General features: G+C 44.4%; 2 protein-coding genes across 3 annotated transcripts; one reads left to right on the top strand and one right to left on the bottom strand.

Moving 5' to 3' along the window:
• Positions 1 to 2,299: 2,299 nt before the first annotated feature.
• On the top strand, positions 2,300 to 13,657 carry LOC112260623 (alanine aminotransferase 2). Its single transcript, XM_042328828.1, has 11 exons — positions 2,300 to 2,538; positions 9,612 to 9,701; positions 10,072 to 10,180; positions 10,563 to 10,696; positions 10,784 to 11,033; positions 11,177 to 11,256; positions 11,391 to 11,527; positions 12,370 to 12,544; positions 12,783 to 12,938; positions 13,120 to 13,229; positions 13,415 to 13,657. The coding sequence occupies exons 1-11, from the start codon at positions 2,428 to 2,430 to the stop codon at positions 13,503 to 13,505; spliced, it is 1,443 nt and encodes a 480-aa protein (XP_042184762.1). The 5' UTR covers positions 2,300 to 2,427; the 3' UTR covers positions 13,506 to 13,657.
• On the bottom strand, positions 13,592 to 26,859 carry dhx30 (DEAH (Asp-Glu-Ala-His) box helicase 30). Of its 2 annotated transcripts, XM_024435878.2 has the most exons (20): positions 26,671 to 26,859; positions 26,300 to 26,427; positions 25,673 to 25,783; positions 25,382 to 25,551; positions 25,133 to 25,250; positions 24,839 to 24,988; positions 24,451 to 24,603; positions 23,868 to 24,338; positions 23,044 to 23,427; positions 21,444 to 21,519; positions 21,218 to 21,322; positions 20,370 to 20,545; positions 19,905 to 20,111; positions 19,711 to 19,792; positions 19,351 to 19,544; positions 18,958 to 19,117; positions 18,596 to 18,753; positions 18,391 to 18,491; positions 14,759 to 14,898; positions 13,592 to 14,508 (listed from the first exon to the last, which is right to left on the bottom strand). In XM_024435878.2, the coding sequence occupies exons 1-20, from the start codon at positions 26,837 to 26,839 to the stop codon at positions 14,243 to 14,245; spliced, it is 3,519 nt and encodes a 1,172-aa protein (XP_024291646.1). In that variant the 5' UTR covers positions 26,840 to 26,859; the 3' UTR covers positions 13,592 to 14,242. The 2 variants fall into 2 exon arrangements, with proteins under 2 accessions (XP_024291646.1, XP_024291647.1); XM_024435879.2 differs by lacking the exon at positions 26,671 to 26,859 and having other exon boundaries at positions 26,252 to 26,363.
• Positions 26,860 to 26,907: the final 48 nt, after the last annotated feature.

Genomic DNA, 26,907 nt, shown 5'->3' with positions numbered 1-26,907 from the left:
GCTGGTCCTGGGGCTCAGTTCACAAACACAAACACACCCTACAGAGCCCCAGGACAACAGCACAATTAGACCCAACCAAATCATGAGAAAACAAAAAGATAATTACTTGACACATTGGAAAGAATTAACAAAAAAACAGAGCAAACTAGAATGCTATTTGGCCCTACACAGAGAGTACACAGCGGCAGAATACCTGACCACTGTGACTGACCCAAAATTAAGGAAAGCTTTGACTATGTACAGACTCAGTGAGCATAGCCTTGCTATTGAGAAAGGCCGCCGTAGGCAGACATGGCTCTCAAGAGGGACAGGCTATGTGCTCACTGCCCACAAAATGAGGTGGAAACTGAGCTGCACTTCCTAACCTCCTGCCCAATGTATGACCATATTAGAGAGACATATTTCCCTCAGATTACACAGATCCACAAAGAATTCAAAAACAAATCCAATTTTGAAAAACTCCCATATCTACTGGGTGAAATTCCACAGTGTGCCATCACAGCAGCAAGATTTGTGACCTGTTGCCATGAGAAAATGGCAACCATTGTAAATACAACCCATATTTATGCTTATTTATTTTATCTTGTGTCCTTTAACCATTTGTATATTGTTAAAACACTGTATATATATATATATAATGACATTTGTAATGTCTTTATTGTTTTGAAACTTCTGTATGTGTAATGTTTACTGTTAATTTTTGTTGTTTTTCACTTTACATATTAACTTTGTATGTTTTCTACCTCACTTGCTTTGGCAATGTTAACACATGTCTCCCATGCCAATAAAGCCCTTGAATTGATATTGACGTGTGTTGAAAGCACCAAACTGTCACTTCAAACAGCTAACACACAGCTCAAACATCCATACCCAAAGAGACCAGGGGTCTCCAGGGGTCTCTTCACATTCTCAAGTCCAGAACAGAGGCTGGGAAACTCACGGTACTAAATCGATCCACGGCCACGTAGAACTCTCTTCCAGATCAGGTAAGCAGTAAAATCAAATAAAAAAATGTTTGAGTGTCTGCAGGTTTTCGGTCCTTCCTTGTACTTGATTGATAAATTAAGGTCACTAATTAGTAGGGAACCCCTCAGCTGGTTGTCTAGGTCTTAATTGAATGGAAAAACTAAAAGCCAGCAGACATTAGGCCCTTCCATGGAATGAGTTTGACACTTCTTGTTTAGAGGAATCTGAGTGGACGTCGAGTTGGTCACACACATTTCCTTGGTGGCTGTATGGATATTGCCATTTATCTGTGTAGTAACAAACCCCCACCTCGTCACCAATGCGAACCCAAACTGTTTACACCCTTCTTTTTTGGCTGAGAGAACATTTTCAGTTGTAAAGCTAATTTCCTGCAACTCTACACATTTTGGCATGGGGTGGAGAGAAAAGTTTACACTTTAAAATCAAATTTTCTGCAGTTTTACACATGTTGCCATGGGTTTTTCTGACAGGTCTGTCAGTGAATGACACAACAAGAGGAACACTGCCCATGCACTAACCTAATTCAAAATGGCACATTTTGCATTACACTATTACAACTCTCTACAGTAGTAAACTGAAAGCCCAACTGAGTTTCTGAGTTAGTTGGACCCCTGGTCCGTATTGATCCCATACTCAGTCTGGATTCGTACCGCGGACTGCCTATTGAGTATGTAAATTATAATTTATGATAAGGATATAGTAGTAATAGTATACAGTGGACACTTTTACAAATATTGAGTGATAGTGGACATTCGTAGTTGGTGCTGCATTTTCCTGGAAACCATACGTTCATAACTCCATAGACATTCTTGTCTTTGGAGTTGTGAAATCATAGCTAAGGTAATTAAAGTCTCGCCTGGTCGAACCAGGGAAATAGAAGTCTGCCTTTATCTTAATAAATACACTTTTATTGTATGGTAAGTGTTTGTTGACATGCATGCAATGACGTGGAAACAACGTTAATTCAACCAGTGTGTGCCCAGTGAGATATCTCAAACCTATAGCCTATTATCGAAATATTCCAAAGCTACCACAACAAGGGTGAAAGAGAAATAGCAGAGGGATGCACTAGGTAGGCTCTTAATCAATAAACTACTGTAACTGGTAGCTGTTTAACCCATTTCTTCACAGCATGTGCTGTGTAATGTTCAAATGATGACATTCCAGTGGAGTGGCTTTTCATTTTGAAACATGAAGCCGTTTTAGGCCAGGCCTACTGGAATTTGCCTGGGGCAACTTTAAAACAGGCTCAACTTGCAAAACTGATCCGTTTACTGGTTCCTATACAAAAAATAACTTTGGGAGGGAACTTTAACCCTACTCACTTCCTCACCATCAGCATGAGAAAAGATCAAGGAACCATAGAAGTGGACAAGTCAATAGGCATCTCATCAGATTCTATTCTATTTATCTGAGAGGACCAGCAGGTGTGATAGTAGAATGTCACTCCTCTGCCTGAGAGAGATCTGCCGCAAGATGAGGAGCATCAAACAGACAGAGCTGGAGCCCTTGGTGAGACGAGCCAATCAGATTAGAACTGAAGTCACACAGGTAAGACATCACAGTGGCCTATCCTAGCCCTATATAGAACATAGAATGCTGTAAATAGAGTTAACAGTATCCCAGCGACACACGTTAACAGATTGCTATAAATTTACTGCAAAACTTTCACAGTTAGCTACTGTAATTCTATTTTACAGTACTGTACTGTAAAAAGCAATGCATTATAGGGGTTCAATGGTGTTGCACTGCACTGCTGTAAAAGTACTGTATCACCTGTTTTGCTGTATATTTATAGCAGCATACTATGAATGATGGTGCAATGTTGTAAATGAGAACTTGTTCTCAACTGGCCTACCTGGTTAAATAAAAGTTAAATAAAATAAAAATTTATAAAAATATTGTGGGCGGCGAAATAATCTCTTGCTCATGATCATATTTTGAGGCATACCTTGTATTTTGTTGAACCCATTAGTGAGAATACGGTACCCCACAGAATATACAGTACCATGACATTTAAAAAAAATATTTGTCCTGTAAATCTACAGTAATTTATTGGCTAATGTGCTGCCAGTAATTTACTGTAGCATACTGTGAATTATGGTGCATTGTGGGAAAATGTTGTGGGCGGTCAAAGAATCTTTGAGGCATGCCTTGTATTTTGTTGCACCCATTAGTGAGAATGTTGTACCCCACAGAAAATACAGTACCATATTTTTTTAATAAATATATATATATTTGTCCTGTAAATCTACAGTAATTTACTGGCTACTGTGCTGCCAGTAATTTAGTACCACCCCAAAGAAAACAATACCATATTGTAACTATGGAGTGCCAAAAACCTTTGGTGGCTGCATGCTATTGTTGTGGCTTATTAACACATTTGAGGCATGCCTTGTAAGAGGCTATACTCATTGCACCTGTTAATGAGAGTGCTGTACCAATTTAAGTGATATGCGGTAGCAGTTCCCTAACAATTAAATGTACATAGGGAACACATCAGAGTGGAAGCAAGTCTCAAACCTTTAATGATTGAGAGTTTAGCCAGGTCCTTTTGCTCTGTTTTGCCCTTAATCCGGCCCTGCTAATAGTCATGACAGTTTAGAAGCCTTTGTTAAGGCCTCTACAAGAACAAGTGATATAAAACCCCAAATATTTATTGGTATGCTGTAATATATAAATACATATTCACTGTTAGCAATTGGTGTAATATTATTACAATACAACTTAACAATAAAGTGCTGTATTGTTTATTTGCTATATATTTACTGCATCATTCTGTAAATTATAGTGCATTGTGGAAACATTTTGTGGAAGGAGAAAGAATCAGTGACACATTAACATATTTTGAGGCGTGCCTTGTCAACTGGCTATATTTGTTGCAAATCAAATCAAATCAAATGTATTTATATAGCCCTTCGTACATCAGCGGATATCTCAAAGTGCTGTACAGAAAGCCACCCTAAAAACCCCAAACAGCAAGCAATGCAGGTGTAGAAGCACGGTGGCTAGGAAAAACTCCCTAGAAAGGCCAAAACCTATGTAGAAACCTAGAGAGGAACCAGGCTATGTGGGGTGGCCAGTCCTCTTCTGGCTGTGCCAGGTGGAGATTATAACAGAACATGGCCAAGATGTTCAAATGTTCATAAATTACCTTCATGGTCAAATAATAATAATCACAGGCAGAACAGTTGAAACTGGAGCAGCAGCACGGCCAGGTGGACTGGGGACAGCAAGGAGTCATCATGTCAGGTAGTCCTGAGGCATGGTCCTAGGACTCAGGTCCTCCGAGAGAGAGAAAGAAAGAGAGAAAGAGAGAATTAGAGAGAGCATACTTAAATTCACACAGGACACCGGATAGGACAGGAGAAGTACTCCAGATATAACAAACTAGTTCTAGTCATGATTCTAGCAGCCATATTTAGCACTAACTGAAGTTTATTTAGTGCTTTATCCGGGTAGCTGGAAAGTAGAGCAATGCAGTAGTCTAACCTAGAAGTGACAAAAGCATGGATACATTTTTCTGCATCATTTTTGGACAGAAAGTTTCTGATTTTTGCAATGTTACGTAGATGGATAAAAGCTGTCCTTGAAACAGTCTTGATATGTTCTTCAAAAGAGAGATCAGGGTCCAGAGTAACGCCACGGTCCTTCACAGTTTTATTTGAGACGACTGTACAACCATTAAGATGAATTGTCAGATTCAACAGGTGTTCCTAATGTTTTGTGCACTCAGTGTACAGCCTAGGCCTATACACAACAAGCTCATTGGTTTGTAAAACAAAACATGTTCATGATTTGAACGTTTCGAACTGCAATATAATTGTTCTGAAACGCAAGCTGACCCTAAGTTTGAAATAATGCTTTCATTCCACCTGCCACCTGCCAGAGGGAAGAACTATGAATATCCGACCCAATGCAGGACTCTATAGTGTTTGTTCACATTTACTTTGTTTACAAACATTGGAGTAAAACAAGCTTATATTTTAGGTTCTGATGGGGTACGACAGTTGAACTAAGCTCATGAGGCATTTATAAGTCATATTCTATTTATACATCCAAAAATGTAGGCAATGTAGCAACTGCTGATTGCCCTTTTTATATTAAGAGAACGTTCACTAAGTGCGTTGTTGGAGCATGTATCTGTAGGCTTATGATAGTTTAAAAGAAAGTCAGCGCTGCTCTCGGATCAGCTTTCTCCATTCAAATCTTACCTTAACATTATAATTATTCCACAATACTGACTACGAGTCAGCTCTTAGAGAGCTATGACCACCTAGTGTATATGTTTGCAAATAGAGGAGGCTTAGTCTATTGCTAAATCAGCCCCAAGGGCCACCAGAGGGATTTGAACATGACGCACAGAAAATACTAATAGGCTGTTGGTACTATGACTTTGTGGCATTTGTGGTACAAATCCCATTCAAGTCATGGTGCCAATATTAGCATTTTTCACATATCATGTTCAAATCATCTGCAAGTGACTTTGTTGAGCTTCACAATCAATTATACTTTCGAATGATTTGGACATGATGTGTGAAAAATGCTAATATTGGTACTAAGACTAGGATTTGTGCCACAAATGCTAAAACAAAACCAAAGCATTGATAACTGTCAAATCATGTCCAAAGACTACTTATAGGGGAAGGAAACCAATATGTAATTTGGGTGGACTCTCCCTTTAAGGAGGAAACTGACACAAGTGTTTCACCTGCTGGGCAGATCACTTTAGGAAGTCAGAGGAGAAAACAATGAATAGTGCTCTTGGGGCTGTTGGTAACCCTGGCTAAAATGTTCCACAGCATGAAATATATTGAGGCAAAAACTACAGACGGTAGCCTACAATTACCACAATTAAGCATAATTGATTGAACATTAAATGTATTTAAATATGACTTCAAATATACACTGCTCAAAAAAAGGGAACACTAAAATAACACATCCTAGATCTGAATGAATGAAATATTCTTATTAAATACTTTTTTCTTTACATAGTTGAATGTGCTGACAACAAAATCACATACAAATTATCAATGGAAATCATATTTATCAACCCATGGAGGTCTGGATTTGGAGTCACACTCAAAATTAAAGTGGAAAACCACACTACAGGCTGATCCAACTTTGATGTAATGTCCTTAAAACAAGTCAAAATGAGGCTCAGTAGTGTGTGTGGCCTCCACATGCCTGTATGACCTCCCTACAACGCCTGGGCATGCTCCTGATGAGGTGGCGGATGGTCTCCTGAGGGATCTCCTCCCAGACCTGGACTAAAGCATCCGCCAACTCCTGGACAGTCTGTGGTGCAACGTGGCGTTGGTGGATGGAGCGAGACATGATGTGCCAGATGTGCTCAATTGGATTCAGGTCTGGGGAACGGGCGGGCCAGTCCATAGCATCAATGCCTTCCTCTTGCAGGAACTGCTGACACACTCCAGCCACATGAGGTCTAGCATTGTCTTGCATTAGGAGGAACCCAGGGCCAACCGCACCAGCATATGGTCTCACAAGGGGTCTGAGTACCTCATCTCGGTACCTAATGGCAGTCAGGATACCTCTGGCGAGCACATGGAGGGCTGTGCGGCCCCCCAAAGAAATGCCACCCCACACCATGACTGACCCACCGCCAAACCGGTCATGCTGGAGGATGTTGCAGGCAGCAGAACGTTCTCCACGGCGTCTCCAGACTCTGTCACGTCTGTCACATGTGCTCAGTGTGAACCTGGTTTCATCTGTGAAGAGGACAGGGCGCCAGTGGCGAATTTGCCAATCTTGGTGTTCTCTGGCAAATGCCAAACGTCCTGCACGGAGTTGGGCTGTAAGCACAACCCCCACCTGTGGACGTCGGGCCCCCATACCACCCTCATGGAGTCTGTTTCTGACCATTTGAGCAGACACATACACATTTGTGGCCTGCTGGAGGTAATTTTGCAGGGCTCTGGCAGTGCTCCTCCTGCTCCTCCTTGCACAAAGGCAGAGGTAGCGGTCCTGCTGCTGGGTTGTTGCCCTCCTACGGCCTCCTCCATGTCTCCTGATGTACTGGCCTGTCTCCTGGTAGCGCCTCCATGCTCTGGACAGTACGCTGACCGACACAGCAAACCTTCTTGCCACAGCTCGCATTGATGTGCCATCCTGGATGAGCTGCACTACCTGAGCCACTTGTATGGGTTGTAGACTCCGTCTCATGCTACCACTAGAGTGAAAGCACTGCCAGCATTCAAAAGTGACCAAAACATCAGCCAGGAAGCATAGGAACTGAGAAGTGATCTGTGGTTATCACCTGCAGAACCACTCCTTTATTGGGGGTGTCTTGCTAATTGCCTATAATTTCCACCTGTTGTCTATTCCATTTGCAGTGTTGCTTCCTAAGTGGTGTTAGGGAATAATCAGAATTGGTGGGTAACATAGGTAAGATGTTTTATATTCATCATATGTTTGTAAGTTACTTCTCATCAAGAATGTTATTTTTGTATAATACTGTGGCAGGGTTGCAGTATCTGTTCTATGTCAAGACTAAGTTGCATGGGCCGCAGAGAGGGGAGAGGTCAAGGGATCATCAAGTGTGTATCTCTTGGCTCCACAATGTCTGTGTGCCAGTCAGTGTGTCTCTGTGATCTTGTCAAGATAGGATGGATTTGATTTATGCCTGTTGATATGGAGGATTAGTTTATGGTTCTGAGTTTGAGAAAGGAGACAAAGCTGAACAATGAATTTTGCCGATGCTGTCGTATCCTGTGTATCTTTGCTATAAATGATCCCATTTGCCATTATGTTGGGACTCTCAACTTTTCATTAGAGATACTGAACTGTTGAAAGTCAAAAGGCTATTGCAATGTGGAGGGGGCTCTCAGAGAATTCATTGAGAGACACTGACTTACCTGAGAGTCACAGGATTGTGATAGAGCTGATATAATTAAAGATGGACTTTGACAACTAACTCTGACTTGTGTGTGTGGTTTGCGCTCATGATTTGGTAAATAGAGGAAATTTCCACGACATTTGGCGACGAGGAGGGGATGTGAATCTCCACTCGGTGACCGTTCCTACGATCTAGGTAAATAAATCGTGCACGAGGGATCCCCTAAACTTGGGATCTTAGGGAGAACCACACTTCGGGAAGGAAGCAGATGGACCAACCTTTGATCTAAGAGGAAGCGAGCCGAGTGGATTCCACATCTCGAACTGAGTTTTTTTTAAAGAAAACGGTGAACGAACCACACACAGATTTGAAGTCGAGTTTTTTAATTATGCCTGTTACGTATACTCTGAGCGTGAATTCCTTTGTAAGGAAGGCACAGTTTGATTTCACAGAAGTGTGATTGACTTGGAGTTACATTGTGTTGTTTAAGTCTTCCCTTTATTTTTTTGAGCAGTGTATAAGCCTATGCCCACACTTAGGTATATCAACCCATTCACAAAAATGGATGACTCCTTCAACCTCTGAGTCACAAGCTTGTGACTTGCTACATAGAGATGATTGTGGACTACAGCAAAAAGAGGACCGAGCATGCCCCCATTCTCATCAAAGGGGCTGCAATGGAGCAGGTTGAGAGCTTCAAGTTCCTTGGTGTCCACATCACCAACAAACTAACATGGTCCAAGCACACCATGACAGTTGTGAAGCGGGCACGACAAAACCTATTCCCCCTCAGGAGACTGAAAAGATTTGGCATGGGTCCTCAAATCCTCAAAAGGTTCTACAGCTGCACTATCGAGAGTATCCTGACTGGTTGCATCACTGCCTGGTATGGCAAATGCTCTGCCTGCAACCGCAAAGCACTACAGAGGGTAGTGCGAACGACCCAGTACAACATTGGGCCAAGCTTCCTGCCATCCAGGACCTCTATACCAGGTGGAGTCAGAGGAAGGCCCTAAAAATTGTCAAAGACTCCAGCCACTCTAGTCATAGACCATTCTCTCTGCAACCGCACGGCAAGTGGTACCAGAGTGCCAAGTCTAGGTCCAAGAGGCTTTAAAACAGCTTCTACCTCCAAGCCATAAGACTCCTGAACATCTAGTCAAATGGCTACCCAGACTATTTGCAGTGTCCCCGCCACAGTGTACACCCTAGATGGGTGTATCTAATAAACTGGCCATTGAGTTTTCATTTGAATCATCTTTTTAACCTGTGTTTGTTTGTAACAATTACCCAAGACAATGGCAACTTTGTGTTTGTAGTCAACTTTGTTCTGCGACAGATAAACATCTTGATTCTAAGTTTAGATCGTCTGTGTATAAAGTGATGCTGAAGGGCAAAAAAGCCTCTGACAACGCATTTAGTTGTTCTACTAGTGGTTTGAGGCTGTCAGTCGGTAAATAACGAGCGTCTTCCAGTGCAACTTTAGTAACAATGGTTTTAGGAAACAGCTCTGATATTTTATAATGCTCCTACGAAGGTTCTAAAGATGAACTTAGCCTTAGGTTTTGGGAAACCGGACCCTGATCTGATGTTAGTGACCTTGATTCTCAAGTCACATGTATACCTACTATTTCAGACATAGAATAGCTAGATATATGTTGACTTGTGCATGCAGTTCATTGCATATTCACGTAAAACACAATATAGTATACAGCTAATATATATACATGGACTTACACTGCAGTATGTCATCTGTTTCTGATAGGGAGGGAGGAAGCCCTGTAAGGATGTGATAGATGTCAGCTGGGGAGACAAACACAGAGGAGGGGTCCAACCCTTGACCTTCGTTCGACAGGTAATGTCCTCCTGACATTCGACCTTTCTGTCTGAGTGTCCACTGATAACCCTGCCTGTCTAAATATGGTGTATTTGCTGTTTTGCTTTAAACCTGTGTGTGTGTGTGTGTGTGTGTGTGTGTGTGTGTGTGTGTGTGTGTGTGTGTGTGTGTGTGTGTGTGTGTGTGTGTGTGTGTGTGTGTGTGTGTGTGTGTGTGTGTGTGTGTGTGTGTGTGTGTGTGTGTGTGTGTGTGTGTGTGTGTGTGTGTGTGTGTGTGTGTGTGTGTGTGTGTGTGTGTGTGTGTGTGTGTGTGTGTGTGTGTGTGTGTGTGTGTGTGTGTGCGTGCGTGCGTGCGTGCGTGTGCGTGCGTGCGTGCGTGCGTGTGCCAGGTTCTTGCAGCCTGCCTCTACCCTCAGTTGATCCACAGTTACAAACTGCCAGGGGACGTTAGACAGAGGGTCCAAAGCCTGCTGGGAGCATGTGATGGAGGGAGTGTAGGTAAGGTGGACTGCAATTGGGTCCTGTTAGCTGTTAAATCCAGTATATGCTACAAGCATTAACTGTGAATTCTTAGGGTTAAGTTTAGGCATTAACTCTGACTTTTTAATGTTAGGCATTAACTCTGAATGGTTAAGGTTAGGATAGGCTTAAAAATAAAAAATTTGGCACCAGAGGCAGTTGCTCACAGCCATCACCTTAGCAAAATGAAAACTACTTGAAGGCAAGTGCTCACTGTTGCCTCTACTGGACAATTTCCACATCATCTCCCGACATCCTCAGACATGGATGGACGTTGAATACTGACTTGTATCATGGGGAACCTGGCTGGTATATGTGATGTGTGTTTACCTGTGTTTGTTCTTCTTCTCTATCTTATCAGGCTCATACACGCCCACTGGTGGTATCTCTTATATACAGTGCAGTGTGTCCAACTTCATCTCTCGACGAGATGGTGGTGTACCATCGTCCCCCGAGAATATCTTCATGACATCTGGCTCTCAAAGGTCAATAATGGTGAGAATCATCTTCACCACCATCATCATCATTATCATCATCACCATGTCTCTCATTCATCTTTCCCTCTCTATTTTCTGTTTTTAGCAAGTGTTGAAGATGCTGGCTGACTTCCACAATCAGGCCTCACTTCCGACAGGTGTGCTGACCGCTGTGCCCACCTACCCTTCCTTCAAAAAGATCTTGCAAAGGCTCGGGGCAGCCGTTGTTCCCTACTACCTAGATGAGGAGCAGGGTTGGGCAATGGAGGTGGAGGAGCTACGCAGAGCACTACAGGCCTCTAAGGGTGTCTGCAACACAGTTGCCCTGTATGTCATCAACCCAGGGAATCCTACAGGTAACAAGTTGTTCCGGTTCCATGATGGTCGATACAGTAGTACCCCACTATTTGTCCCTATGAAGAATGTAAAGTAAACCTTTTTGCAGCCAAGTTACCTCAGCAGTATTTATGGATAGTCTCATTTGTTTTGTTGTTGCTAGGTCATGTTCAGAGCAGGAAGTGTATTGAAAAGGTGATCCGATTCGCTGCTGAGGAGAGGCTCTTCCTCATGGCTGATGAGGTGACTTCCTGTCTATACTTTCTCCTGGCAAATCACTTATTTTTAATCACAAATATTTCACTTCCCTCTATATTGACTATGTAGTGAGTTGTTCTGTCTTCCACGCACCCCTCGCTGTTTCATTCGATCCACAGGTGTATCAGGAAAGTGTGTTCGGGGAGGGCAGTGAGTTTGTCTCCTATAAGAAGGTTCTGTCTGAGATGGGGCCTCCTCTCTCTCACACAGTGGAGCTGGCCTCTTTCCACTCAGCATCCAAAGGCTTCATGGGAGAGTGAGTACTGTACAGCAGAACTGTCTGTCTTCTAAGGCAATAGACTAACGGATTCATGCATTCAACTGAAGGTGAACTGTATTAGGAGGTTTTGTAATTGACTGGTCCAAAGTTCAGAATGCCACCATGACGCATCTATTAGAATGCTGCTAGATGAATGAGATGAGGAAGGATTCAATTATCTGTTGTATTAAACACACACAGCAGAGGGGTGAGGATTTTATTGGCTTGTAAAGGCTGTTAGGTAGGGTTGTGTTGGTTGATTCTTTCATGCACAAATGGAAGGCAAACAGAATATGCCACCCCCTGGCATCACCATGAAAGGATTTGCCAGTTTCAGAAGGGGAGAAGGGGTTAAATGGTAAGGTTAGGAGTGAAAAAAAGCTTGAGGAGTGGTGATTTGAGGAGTGGTGATTTGGCAGTGAGAACAGTTGTGGGAACAGCTGTAGTGGGAAGGGGTGGGGCATGGCCCAATTAGAGCAATTAGTCACATCAACAGACTAGTGGTCTTCAATACGTACATACTATAGCCTACTGTACTCTACAATGATCTGGATCGTATTACCCCATTAGCTACTTAATTAAGTAATTAGCTACTAGCCTACTACTTCTTTAGAATGGTCAAATTCCTTCAGCATGAGCGTTACAGCAAACATGGATTAGTGCCTTCGTAGACAATGTATGAGCTGCCAACACAAACTCAATAGTGACAAAAGTAAATAAAATAGCTGGCAGTTCCCTAAGAGATCCACTTCAGGCTTCCTATGGTGTAAAAGCCTGTACTGAAACCAGCAGGCCAGTGTTTGACCACTACTCTGTATGTGTCTCTCCTCCCTGAACAGGTGTGGGCTACGCGGAGGGTACGTGGAGCTGGTGAACCTTGACCCCGCCATCATGAAGTACGCCTACACCATCTTTTCCACTGACATCTGTGCCCCTGTGACTGGTCAGCTAGCCCTGGAGCTCATGGCTAACCCTCCCAGGCCAGGGGACCCCTCATACCCGGTCTACACCCAGGTGAGACCCATCAAAATAGATCAAACTACAGTATGACGTTAGGCTTAATAGATTGCATATGCCATGTAACATTTAGTCATAAGTAGTTTAATGATAGTGCTCTACAATCATTGATGTCTCTAAAATAAGAAATAGTTCATCAAAATCAAACAAATGTATTCCTTCCCCTATTCACAATGGCACCTCAGTGTCCCATACAATATGCTCTCCCCGTGTCCTTCTCTCCCATCTCCGCCAGGAGACCCAGTCTATCCGGGCCATGCTGGTCCATAACATGAACTGGGTCCCAGAGTTTCTGAACAATATCCCAGGGATCAGCTGTCAGCCGATGATGGGAGGAGCTTTCGTATTCCCCCGGCTGTATCTACCCCAAGCAGCCATTGAGAAGGCCAAGGTTAGTCATGGGGCAAATAGTACACTGTATGGTCAGGTAGAGCACTAGAATGACTACTGCAGTTTGTCATATGGGCATTTCAAGAGACAAAACATGTGATTCAACATCTGATTAATTCTAAATACTCTGGAGTTAATGATTTGATCTCTTATATATGTGAGTTTTCTGTTTTCCATTGCAGGTGGTGGGGATGCAGCCTGACCTGTGGTACTGTAAACGGTTACTAGAGGCAGGAGTATGTGTGGGACCGGGGTGTGAGCATGGACAGAAGGAAGGCACCCACCACATCAGGTACAATCCTCTCTCTGTCAACAGCTTCTGGACATAGAAATGTCACCATAAAACACTCCAGTAGTCAATGGCTCCATATCCACTACTCATCCTATGCAAATGAACAGGGAAGCATAGCATTAGCCTCATCATTCTATTTAAATGGTTATACTTCCCCACTGATTTGTTCTCATCTCTCTCTGTAGACTGTGTGTCATGACCCCAGTGGAGACCATGGAAGAGGTACTGAAACGCCTGAAGAACTTCCACCTGCACTTCCTCAAGGAGTTCTCCTGAAAACTGGCTTCACCTTACAGCCCAAAGATGAATAATACATTTAACTTCAGACACAATCACAGTACAGAGAAGAAAATTGCAACCAGTAACATTGTTTAACATCTTTATCTTTCAACAGACCATATTTAAATAAAAAATAATGGTTAACAATACATTCATGTAATCATTATTTTGTCATCTTGACACCGTCTCGCTGTAGTGCACAGGTCACTAGACACTCATTAACAGTCAGATTCATTCAACTTCAGCTTTTCAAAAAACAAAATATACTTGAGTCCATAATCTAGTCAAACAAATGGATTTCCTCCCATATAGAGAGCAATCACAATAGTATTTACAGTACCATGAGTTTACTCCTATTTAAATGGGGCTCTTGAAATATAGTTTAAGAGTCAAACCTTCAGGGCATGATGTATTTTCCTGAACTCCATTGTAAACTCGGTGTTCTCATTCATCTATATTTTCAAACATTTTCTCATTATTTCTCTGTATATCTCAGGTGAGGAGATAGAGGACATTTAGAATGGGTAGTGAACTATGGATAGTATTGTACAGTTAACCGAGATTACATGTCTTCTCAGATTTGTCAGCAGACCGTGCCCCGAGCATTTTGCTTTGGTACTTTTTTCCTGACCAGAAAAATCTATGGACTCTTGCTACGGCCAGAGGTTTTTCAGGTCACAAAGCAGTACTCCATCCACAGTGCTTTGACATTCCTTTATTCCAATGCGAGTGAATCAGTCTATCTCAGAGTCACTGTGGCCACCGTTTGGCTGGGGGTCTGTATTGGACTGTTCAGTATTGTTCAGCAGCTCCACCAATAGCGAGATGAGCTTGCCATCCTGTGTGATGTAATTGGCTGAGCTGTGTGGGCGGAGGTTGCGGTACAGCATGGTCTGGATGGAGGAGCGTAGCTCCCACAGCAGCTCCCATGTCTGGACAGACAGCTCACAGCGTACCAGCGACCGCCCCGGGAACGCCACCTCCACACGGTCACCATTCACTGAGAGAGGCAGGAGAGTGTTAAAGAGAGGAAACATCCCTTTTCCACTATTTGACTGGATTCTAACATCCTTTATAACAATTCCACTCAATAGTCATTGGTATCGATAAAGCTAGCGAGGCCCTCAATGACATATCTGTAGCGTCAGCGCAAGTCTACGTGCAGTAGTTGGTGAATAGTGATATCTCTACAGTACCAGCAGTTTAATGCCACTCTAGGATTCATAAAATGGTACTGAATTGAATTATACCTCTCTCAGTGATGTCACAGTCGGTGAGCAGCAGTAGGGCGAGGGGGTGGGCTGCTGAGGAGTCTCTGATGAAGACGTTACCGTTGGACTTGATTGCACTGAAGAAGGTCAGCCAGCGACTGGGGAACTGCTCCTCTCCCCTGGAATAAGACAAGATTGGGTTCTTAATAAGCACACACAAACACCATAAAATATAGGCAAATATATGAGAACACACACACACACAAAAGTATGTAGACAGCCTTCAAATTAGTGGATTCAGCTATTTCAGCCACACCCATTGCTGACAGGTGTATAAAATCGAGCACACAGCCATGCAATTGGCAGAAGAATGGCATCTTTATAACAAGTCCGTTGGTCAAATGTCTGCCCTTCTAGATCAGCCCCGCTCAACTGTAACTGCTGTTATTGTGAAGTGGAAATGTCTAGGAGCAACAACGGCTCAGCCGCTAACAGAACCGGACTGCCGAGTGCTGAAGTGCGTAAAAATGGTCTGTCCTCGGTTGCAACACCCACTACCGAGTTCCAAACTGCCTCTGGATGCAATGTCAGTACAATAACTGTTCGTTGGGAGCTTCGTGAAATGAGTTTCCATGGCCGAGCAGCCGCACACAAGGCTAAGATCACTATGAGCAATGCCAAGCGTCGGCTGGAGTGGTGTAAAGCTCGCCACCATTGGACACGCGTTCTCTGGAGTAATGAATCACGCTTCAGCATCTGGCAGTCCGACAGACGACTACGTTTGGGGGATGCCAGGAGAACGCTACCTACCCGAATGCATGGTGCCAACTGTAAAGTTTGGTGGAGGAGGAATAATGGTCTGGCGCTGTTGTCATGGTTCGGGCTTGGCCTCTTAGTTCCAGTGAAGGGAAAACTTAACGTTACAGCATACAATGACATTCTAGGCGACTCTGTGAATCCAACTTTGTGGCAACAGTTTGGGGAAGGCCCTTTTCTGTTTTAGCATGACAATGCCCCTGTGCACAAAGCGAGCTCCATACAGAAATGATTTGTCGAGATTGGTGTGGAAGAACTTGACTGGCCTGCACAGAGCCCTGACCTCAACGAACACCTTTTGGGATGAAATGGAAAACCGACTGCGAGCCAGGCCTAACCACAAAACATCAGTGCTGACCTAACTAATGGTCTTGAGACTGAATGGAAGCAAATCCCTGCAGAAATGTTCCAACATCTAGTGGAAAGCCTTCCCAGAAGAGTGGAGGCTGTTATAGCAGCAAAGGGTGGGTGTCCACATACTTTTGGTCATGTAGTGTACGTGCCCAGACACAGAGCAATCACATCGTAACTAGAGGTCGACCGATTATGATTTTTCAACGCCAATACCGATAATTGGAGGACCAAAAAAAGCTGATACCGATTAAATCGGCCAATTTTTAAAAATTATTTGCAATAATGACAATTACAACAATACTGAATGAACACTTATTTTAATATAATACATCAATAAAATCAATGTAGCCTCAAGTAAATAGTGAAACATGTTCATCGCTGAAACATCTTCAACACCTGCATTACTTGCTGTTTGGGTTTTAGGCTTGGATTTCTGTACAGCACTTTGAGATACCAGCTGATGTACGAAGGGCTATATAAATAAATTTGATTTGGTTTAAAAAATGCAAAAACAAAGTGTTGGAGAAGAAAGTGCAATATGTGCTATGTAAGAAAGCTAACGTTTCAGTTCCTTGCTCAGAACATGAGAACATATGAAAGCTGGTGGTTCCTTTTAACTTGAGTCTTCAATATTCCCAGGTAAGAAGTTTTAGGTTGTATTTATTAATAGGAATTATAGGACTATTCCCCTCTACACCATTTGTATTTCATTAACCTTTGACTATTAGATGTTCTTATAGGCACTTTAGTATTGCCAGTGCAACAGTATAGCTTCCGTCCCTCTCCTCGCTCCTACCTGGGCTCAAACCAGCAACACAACGACAACAGCCACCATCAAAGCAGCGTTACCCATGCAGAGCAAGGGGAACAACTACTAGAAGGCCCAGAGCGCGCGCTAACTAGCTAGCCATTTCACTTCGGTTACACCAGCCTCATCTCGGGAGTTGATAGGCTTGAAGTCATAAACAGTGCAATGCTTGACGCACAACGAAGAGCTGCTGGCAAAAGGCACTAAAGTGCTGTTTGAATTAATGTTTACGCGTCTGCCTCTCACCGTTCAGTCAGATTATATGCAATACAGGACACGCTAGATAATATCTAGTAATATCATCAACCATGTGTAGTTAACTAGTGATTATGATTGATTGTTTTTTATAAGATAAGTTTAATGCTAGCTAGCAACTTACCTTGGCTTACTGCATTCGCGTCTCCTTGTGGAGTGCAACGAGAGAGGTAGGTCTTTATTGCGTTGGCCTATTTAACTGTAAGGTTGCAAGATTGTATCCCCCGAGCTGACGTGAAAATCTGTCGTTCTGCCCCTGAACGAGGCAGTTAACCCACCGTTCCTAGACCATCATTGAAAATAAGAATGTGTTCTTAACTGACTTGCCTAGTTAAAAAAAAAAAGGTATAAATAAAATTTTAAAAAATGTAAAATAAAGAAAATCAGCAAATTGGCGCCCAAAAATACAGATTTCTGATTGTTATGAAAACTTGAAATCGGCCCTAATTAAATCGGCCATTCCGATTAATCGGTCGACCTCTAATCGTAACACACACTAAGAGCCAATTTATGCTTGATGCGAAAATGTGGTAGGAGACTCCATATGGAGGGTGTGATGCAATTGCGGAGGCTCCGGAGGCATGCAGAGGTCAAAATGAGCTCCGTACTGCATCGCCGAGTGCCACTCAAATTTTATAACAATGCAGAGGGCTCCGTAACTACCTGCCCTCCAGAACACCTACACCACCCGATGTCACAGGAAGGCCATAAAGATCATCAAGGACAACAACCACCCGAGCCACTGCCTGTTCACCCCGCTATCATCCAGAAGGCGAGGTCAGTACAGGTGCATCAAAGCTGGGACCGAGAGACTGAAAAACAGCTTTTATCTCAAGGCCATCAGACTGTTAAACAGCCACCACTAACATTGAGTGGCTGCTGACATACATGGAAAAAATGTATCACTCGTCACTTTAAACAATGCCACTTAATATAATGTTTACATACCCTACATTACTCATCTCATATACTATACTCGATACCATCTACTGCATCTTGCCGATGCCGTTCTGTACCATCACTCATTCATATATCTTTATGTACATATTCTTCCACCCTTTACACTTGTGTGTATAAGGTAGTTGTTGTGAAATTGTTAGGTTAGATTACTCGTTGGTTACTACTGCATTGTCGGAACTAGAAGCACAAGCATTTCGCTACACTTGCATTAACATCTGCTAACCATGTGAATGTGACCTTGAAAACTTGATTTGATATAGCTCCGCATTAACATGTTTGGTTGACGGTAGGTGGGGGCGGGAGGTCCTGTATAAACACAAACTCACTTCCTTGACAACTTCCTTCACAACAGCTCTGCTCCACAAAGAGCAAGAAGTATGAATGCCCTGACTTCTGCAGAGGCCGTAACACCGTAAAAGTTGCACGGCCAATGCAGACGTCAGATTGACCATGCAGCGCTTAACACACATACACACACCTGTTGACGGAGGAGCGGTGTATGAGCACTGGGCCACTCTGCGTACGGAAGGACAGGCTGTTGGGGCGGAAGCGACCTTTGGTCACTGCTCCCCTTTTCACCTGAGGCACAGAAACATAACAAGTGAGTCAGGATGCTGAGTGCATCGTTTAAGCTATAGGAACCCGCAAACAGTCATTCTTCTGTTTGAGATTTAGATGTGTACCTGTATGAGGTTGGGGTAGAGTCCGGCCAGCAGCACAGCCTTGACCAGCTCGTCCTGGTGGCTGTGTTGGTTGTAGAGGGAGGAGGATCTCTGGCAGTCAGCTGAACGCTCCACCAGCCCAGCCTCAAGGAGGTTCTCACTGAACTGGGAAGTCAGACCTGGAACACACAAGACATCAATGATTTATAAAAACGTATGAAAATATATGGAATATGAATATCTATGGGAGACACTCAACAACCTGGGTCAGCCGGAGAACTGACTGAACCAATGACGAGGGCACAGAGTTTTACCTGGTCAGGTCACAAGGTAAGGAAAAACCCGACAGCCAGGAGTTTACCCAATGTCTCTGTCTCTCTCACCATTGATGAAGCGCAGGCCGGCTCCAGACAGTGTGTATCTGTTCAAGTAGTCCTGTCTGGTCTCTCTGTCCCTCTCTTGCTGAACACTCCTCCAGCCCAACACGGCTCGACTGAACACCAGGTAATCACTGTAGCTTGAACCTCCCAGGTCTTCCTTAGCCTGGAGGGAAGGAAGTAGAAAGAGAGATGGAGGGGAAGAAAATATTGATAAAATGTGACAGAAAATCAACTAGTGAAATTCAAAATAAAAGACTAACTTAGATCATAAATAACAGGTAAATGCTGAAATGACCAGCAGACATTTACACTGCAATAGAAATGTGAACTTTGCAGGTTGTTATGGATCTATAATTAAAACTGCCCAAGTGGACGTGGACTGAGTCAGTGTCTGACCTTAGCGACCAGGGCTCTGTTCTGCATGCTGTTGTGGAAAGGGTCTCTGGTGAGACAGGCTGTGACTGACAGCAGGGGCAGGACACAGCGGAACAGAGCAGCAAGCACCAGCACCTTCCCCAGGCGCGGGTCACAGGACAGACAGGCTACTCTCTCCCCCAGGGGAGTCAGGGCCTCTGTCTTGTCCAGAACACCTAGGGAGAGGGAGGGGAGAGGAGTACTAAGAACAAAACACCAGTAAAAACACCAGTAACACACACACTTATACTTGGCCTTTTGAATGATTTGTAAATCCCAACTGAAACAATCTGGATGAAAATGTTTTTCATCATGTGAAGACAGATCATTAGAGAGTCTCACCAATCTCTTGCAGGTTGCGAACAGCATCGGTCACAGCCTCTCGCTCTGGGCTGTCCAACACCTGCGATAAGAAATCCACTGCCTGGAGAGACCCACCAAGGGAACATCAATGTGTGACTACATGCAGAGACCTCACAATTACATTGACTAGCTCTTACACACCCCTACATCGTTCATCCGTCAAATCCCTTCACCTTGCAGTGGGGGCTGTGGATCTTGGCCTGTACCACCAGGCTCTCCAGAGGGGTGCGTAGGATCTCAGGCACAGGGAAGGTCGTCATTGATTCCAGGCGTTGCCGTGGGAACAGGTGGTAGGCATGTCCGGGCTGGCATCGCCCCGCCCTCCCTCTACGCTGAGTGACATTGGAGCGCGAGATCCAGACTGTGTCTAGACATGACACCTGGGGACCAGCAAGACAGAGGTTTGCAACACCACACTAGTATATTATAGTCAATCACCAGTTGGATTTGCGAACCCCAGCTTGGCGGCTCCTGTAAGTACTCGGAATGTTTTCCATACACAATCTTAAAAAATTGGGACCAGGGATTTTTTAGGAGAGCACTATTGTCCTCTATGGAGGTGCTTTAAGATACCGTTTCTGCATTAATGGCTATATTATCTATTCACTGTGACAGTGCCAGAAGTGACCGTCACCTACCTTGGTCCTTGTGTCGTAGTTCTGCTCCTTCTGAGAGCCCGCGTTTACTACGTGAACAATGTCATCGATGGTGATCGAGGTCTCAGCGATGTTGGTGGCCAGGACGATCTTCCTCCGGCCCTCAGGAGGGCGCTGGAACACGGTCTGCTGGTCACCCACCGACATACTTGAGTGTACTGGACAGAGAGAACATGGAGTCACTAATATAAGAATATTTTGAAGATAGAGTTTGAGAGGATGCGAGGACCAAACTAAATATAGTACTAATGGTTAATAGGGAATTGTAAATAGGAGTTGGGTCTCAGTTCAACAGTTTAGAATCTCTGGAATGTCACTCCTGAACTCAGAGCTGCGTGTACTATGTCCTCTACATTGAGTCGGGGGCAGGATACTTGTTACTTGGCCAAGTTGTAGTGCAAGGACTTCTGATTGGTCAACCCCAGGCTAGGGTGGGGTTTTTTAAATGGCATCATGTTCCTTCGTTCAGTGGGGAAAAGCTGAGAACAGGGGAGACTGAACATCTACCTCCCAGCATTACATCTTGATTTATCCTCTCTAAATAAACCTATTTTTCTCCCCCTGATTTGCTTTGCAGTTTGTTTATTGAAGAATAACAAATTGCTAACACTGACATACTTGAGTGTACTGGACAGACAGAGGAGGAGCAGAGACATTACTTTATTATAATCCAGTCTCAAGACCGTTCCTTGTGCACTACATTTTAATTAGGTTCAGAATTCTTTCCTTACTATGTAACATTGTGATCTGACCAGGAATAATACAGGTAGCATGTTGTGAATGGGCAGCAGGACAGAAACCAAAAGACAGACCCCTTATCCAGTCCTTACATGGTAGGATCATTTGAGAGCCAGACTGGAAGGTTGGCTTCTCCTCTAGTCTCTTCTGGACGGCCTTAATGTCCTGCCAACCTGGTAGGAAACACAACACTGCACCTGTAAGAGAAATCATCAATGAATTAATCAACCATCAGTTGGATCAGACCGTAGCTTAACAGACATGGAGAGACAAGGGGAACAAAGAGTAAAACTAGGGGAGTGTTGAACTGTTGGGTACCTGGCTCTCCCTGTCTGTGGATGTGCTCTATCACATTAGCTACTAAGTCCAGGTCTGGCGTGGCATCATCCTTCTCCTAAAAAACATAGAAACACAGTCAATTTATGAACAAACATATACACTACCGTTCAAAAGTTTGGGGTCACTTAGAAATGTCCTCGTTATTGAAAGGAAACGGCAGATTTTTTATGGAATATTTACATAGGTGTACAGACGCCCATTATCAGCAACCATCACTCCTGTGTTCCAATGGCACGTTGTGTTAGCTAATCCAAGTTTATTATTTTAAAAGGCTAATTGATCATTAGAAAACCTTTTTGCAATTATGTTAGCACAGCTGACAACTGTTGTTCTGATTTAACGAAGCAATAAAACTAGCCTTCTTTAGACTAGTTGAGTATCTGGAGCATCAGCATTTGTGGGTTCGATTACAGGCTCAAAACGGCCAGAAACAAAGAACTTCCTTCTGAAACTCGTCAATCTATTCCATGCGAGAAATTGCCAAGAAACTGAAGATCTCGTACAACGCTGTGTACTACTCACAGAACAGCACAAGCTGGCGCTAACCAGAATAGAAAGTGGGAGTCCCCGGTGCACAACTGAGTAAGGGGACACAAGTCCTCACCTGGCAGCTTCATTAAATAGTACCCACAAAACACCAGTCTCAAAGTGAAGAGGCGATTCTGGGATGCTGGCCTTCTAGGCAGAGTTCCTCTGTCCAGTGTCTGTTATTTTGCCCATCTTAATATTTTATTTTTATTGGCCAGTCTGAGATATGGCTTTTTCTTTGCAACTCTGTCTAGAAGGCCAGCATGCCGGAGTCACCTTTTCACTGTTGACGTTGAGACTGGTGTTTTGCGGGTACTATTTAATTAAGCTGCCCTTCTGAGGACTTGAGATGTCTGTTTCTCAAATTAGACACTAATATACTTGTCCTCTTACTCAGTTGTACCCCGGGGCCTCCCACTCCTCTTTCTATTCTGGTTAGAGCCAGTTTGCGCTGTTCTGTGAAGGGAGTAGTACACAGCGTTGTACGAGATCTTCAGTTTCTTTGCAATTTCTCGCATGGAATAGATTGACGAGTTTCAGAGGAAGTTCTTTGTTTCTGGCCGTTTTGAGCCTGTAATCGAACCCACAAACGCTGATGCTCCAGATACTCAACTAGTCTAAAGGAGGCTAGTTTTATTGCTTCGTTAAATCAGAACAACAGTTGTCAGCTGTGCTAACATAATTGCAAAAGGGTTTTCTAATGATCAATTAGCCTTCTAAAATAATAAACTTGGATTAGCTAACACAACGTGCCATTGGAACACAGGAGTGATGGTTGCTGATAATGGGCTTCTGCACGCCTATGTAGATATCCCATTAAAAATCAGCCATTTCCAGCTACAATAGTCATTTACAAAATTAACAATGTCTACACTGTATTTATGATCAATTTGATGTTATTTCAATGGACAAAAAAAATGACATTTCTAAGTGACCCCAAAATATTGAACGGTAGTGTACATATGAAAGAAAACAGGCAGGAATGTACAAGAGCCGTCAATTATTGAAAAACTACTAACGTCCACCCCTCAGCAGTTATCACCTTACTCACCCGTCCCTGCAGGTCTGTCCTTGCCGGGGGTAGCGGTGGTCTCCCCATCTCCCTAAGGACCTCCTCCAGGTACCGATCCCTGACAGGGTGCATGAACCCGGGAACACTGACCACGGGGCAGTCCCCGAAGTACTGGGCCAGCCTCTGGTTATCCCCTGTGGCGCTCATCAGCACGACGCGGAGGTTGGGGTTGTCCCTTAAGGCGGGTCGCAGCAGGGCCAGCAGCAGGTCCGTATTGACGTCCCTCTCGTGGACCTCATCTACCACCACATGGCTAACCCCCCTCAGGGAGGCGTTACCCTGCAGCTTCCTCAGTAACACCCCCACCGTCAGGAAGAGAAGGGCCCCACCGCTGTGCTCCGGGGGACGGCTCTCCAGACGCACCTAGAGGGTGGGGGGGTCATGGGAGAGTGAGTGACAGCGCGAATGTCCAATGAACGAGAGAAGCTGACCTACAGTAGAGGGAGTCACAGCTCAAATGTTAGTAGGGCGGGACAATACCAGTATTGCAAAAAAAATGGCAAAAAAGTAAACACGAAGCAGACCGAACTCTTCGGTCTTTTAAAATCTTGCTGTCTGTAAAATATTGTGTGCTACAGATTGGAAAATAAATACATGCGAGTGAATGACAACATAATGTTGCGTTTCTAACATCAGGGCCATTTTCCTAGAGGTTAAATCCAATTCATGTTTTGTTTCCTTGCCAGGATACTAACGAGTATTGCAATAATGGTATTGTACCGGCCCTAATGGTTAGTTAGTGAGTGATGCTGGTGACAACAGCATTTGATCTAACTATAAACAGCATGCTCCCTGTAACTCACCTGATACCCTACAGAGCGTTTGAGGGCGGGGCCCATCTCGTGGGCAACACGGTGAGCCACTGACACAGCGCTAATCCTCCGAGGTTGGGTGACCAAGATGTTACACTCCGCTCCATCCCCGCCCCGCACACGCCCCTCCAGAAGGAAGCGCGGGATACGCGTTGTCTTGCCACATCCCGTCTCCCCAGCAACCACGATGACCCTGGAGGACTCCACCGCTGACACAACGCGTTCCCGGTGGGCGTCGACCGGGAGCTCCACCCCCAGGCCAGGCCCTGCCCTCTCCCACTCCTCCTGTAGGTCGGAGCTCAGCTGCTCGGCCTCCTGGGTAGAGAGGGGCCGGTATGGCCTGCCTGTGATGGCGTCTGTGACGAGGTCCTCTTCCTCCTCTTCGTCCTGCTGGTTCAACCTTTGCTGGCTTCTCTCCTCCTCCTCCTCCCACAGCTTCTGCATCTCTGTCGCCACTGGATACTGGACAATTCAAGACATAAGCACAAACACAGAGGCAATGAAGTAAATTCCTGGCCAATGTCATTAGCTACACAGCCTGATTTTCCAGTGTTGATGATGAAGGATAACCAACCTGTGTGAGGTATTCTCTGGTGCTATGCTCCAAGTACTCGGGTATCTCCAGATGGCAGGGCTGTCTGTCTCTCTGCCCCGCCTCACGCATCTCCTCCTTGTGGTACTTAGCATGGGTCAGAGGTTGGTTGTCCTCATCTAGCAGCTCCATTTCCTGGAGAGAGTATAGACAAAGTTGAGCATTGAGCACCAAACGGAACAAAATGGATGCAATAAGACACCTATAGTTGTATTCCTTTGCAAAATATGTTTTAACATAAACGTTCCCTTCCATGCCTTAATGAACACAACCCTGGTATGGGAATGCATGTGTGAAAACAGAATCTAACAGACATATTATAAACAAATGCATGATTCATTCTCTGTGCTCTTTCATCTGTGGTCCTCACCTTCAGTTTGAGACAGGCCAGTGCAGCAGCTCTCCTCTCTGCCTCGACTCTGCGAAGAGCCGAGGCCACAAACGTAATCTCCTCTGGCCATCGCATGGTCAGCTCACACCTCTTCATCTTACCGCCCACCGTCTTGTACTGTACCAGCTCCTGTAGAGGAGAACGGGAGAGTGAGTGAGTTCAGAGATGAGTGACTTAGCTTTAGACAGGCTGTATGATAGCTTATAACAAGTGTTATGACAGGCTGCATTATGGCACATGTTGGACATATAGGAGACAGAGACAGTTACTGACCCTGAATCTGTTGGAGGATGTGGCCACCTGGATGACCCTGGTCAGCAGAGCTTTAGGATTTACGAACATGGAAAGAGCCTGGGAGAGCTCAGAATTCTCCTCAGGTGCCCTGTATACACTGACATGTGCAGCACAATAAACCAAACCATCAACTAAAAAGTGAATCGGGTCCCCTGCAAAATCAGCAAAGTATAAGCCATAATACATTGGTAATGAGTAGGATCCATAGTAACAGGAGGATTGTAATACCTTGATTGTATGCAAGGTTCCAAGGATCCATTCTGGAGGTCTCTTCTAGGCACATGGACATCTGTCCACCGACACTCCTCCAGGTCCTGTAAGGCTGACAGTGGTGGTCCTCGCCCTCGTCCCACACTCCTCCTGGCCACCTGATTGTCTGGACCCAGCACACCCATCTCCTGCAGAGATGAGAGGGAGAGAAAGAAGTGAGAGACACTGACGAAAGCAATGCACAGTACTCCTGGTACAAAGTGAGACAGGTCCTGCTGTAAGTATTTAAGGGCAGGGCTTTTCTCTTACCCTCAGCTTGTGACAGGCAGCAGCAGCAGCGTATCGTTCAGCATCAATCTTCTTGCGAGCAAAGCCCTCCACCTCCATCTTGCTGGGCCAGAGGAGTGTGACAGTGGCTCTCTGAAAACAGACACGTATAGCAACAGTGAAACAATTCTTAGACAATGGACTTTGTTTGGGAAAAGGCATCATCTGTCAAACAAGATGTGTTGCAATCACAGGTGGCACCTTAATTGCGGAGGACCCGCTCATGGTAACAGCTAGAACGGTATCAATCACATCAAACACTTAAAAATATATATATTTTTAAATGTAACCTTTATTTAACTGGGCAAGTCAGTTAAGAACAAATTCTTATTTACAATGATGGCCTACACAGGCCAAACCCAGACAACACTGGGCCAATTGTGTGCCACCCTATGGGACTCCAAATCACAGCCAGTTGTGATACAGCCTGGATTCAAAACAGGATGTCTTTACTGACGCCTTTAACATTGAGACGCAGTGCCTTAGACCACTGCGGCAATCAGAATTTTCATGTTCCATTCACTCCATTCCAGCCATTATTATGAGCCATCCTCCCCTCACCAGCCTCCTGTGGTTGCAATAGTCCACCTAATGCCTTGTCTCTCTGACCTTGAGACCCCCATCCTCTGTGCAATGGTACTGGATGTGTTGGGAGAGGTCAGACACCCCAAGCGACCGGGATATGGTGGTAAACAGCAGGCTCTTCGGTTCTGGGAACTCTTTCAGCAGCTCACTACCTGATATGAATGATGAAAGACGGAGGTCAATTACTCAGCTAGCTATCTTGACAACTTAGCAAGATATCATTGTCATACAACTTGAAATAGAGACATGTAGATAACTAGCTAATGACAATGTAAGCAACTTTTCGGTCAGTAAGCTAGCTAGCTTTTAATGACGATTACTTCTGAACGTATGTCTCAAGGTGCTTTTTCCGGCTTAGCACCAGTCAACTCAATTCAACAGCATTTCTCACTCACCCCGTCTTGTCTGGCCCGCTGACGCTGCAGTGTCCTGATTGCTCTTGGCTTTTGTCTTGTACCACCGGACCCGATTGTAATTGTGTCCAATTGTGTTCCCTGTATCCAAAGATTTTCCAAGGTTACACAACGCTCTGAGTCGCACGAGTACTGAACCGGGCAGCGCCATGTTTGAAATACAAACGCCGGCTGCTTCGCACTTCCTTAGTGACAACACGAAATAGGTAATGACACGTG

Source organism: Oncorhynchus tshawytscha, linkage group LG10 (genome assembly GCF_018296145.1).
Source record: "Oncorhynchus tshawytscha isolate Ot180627B linkage group LG10, Otsh_v2.0, whole genome shotgun sequence".
NCBI classification, from domain to species: Eukaryota; Metazoa; Chordata; class Actinopteri; order Salmoniformes; family Salmonidae; genus Oncorhynchus; species Oncorhynchus tshawytscha.
Note: the sequence above shows the minus strand (reverse complement) of the source record. Positions and strands in the feature narration are given on the sequence as shown.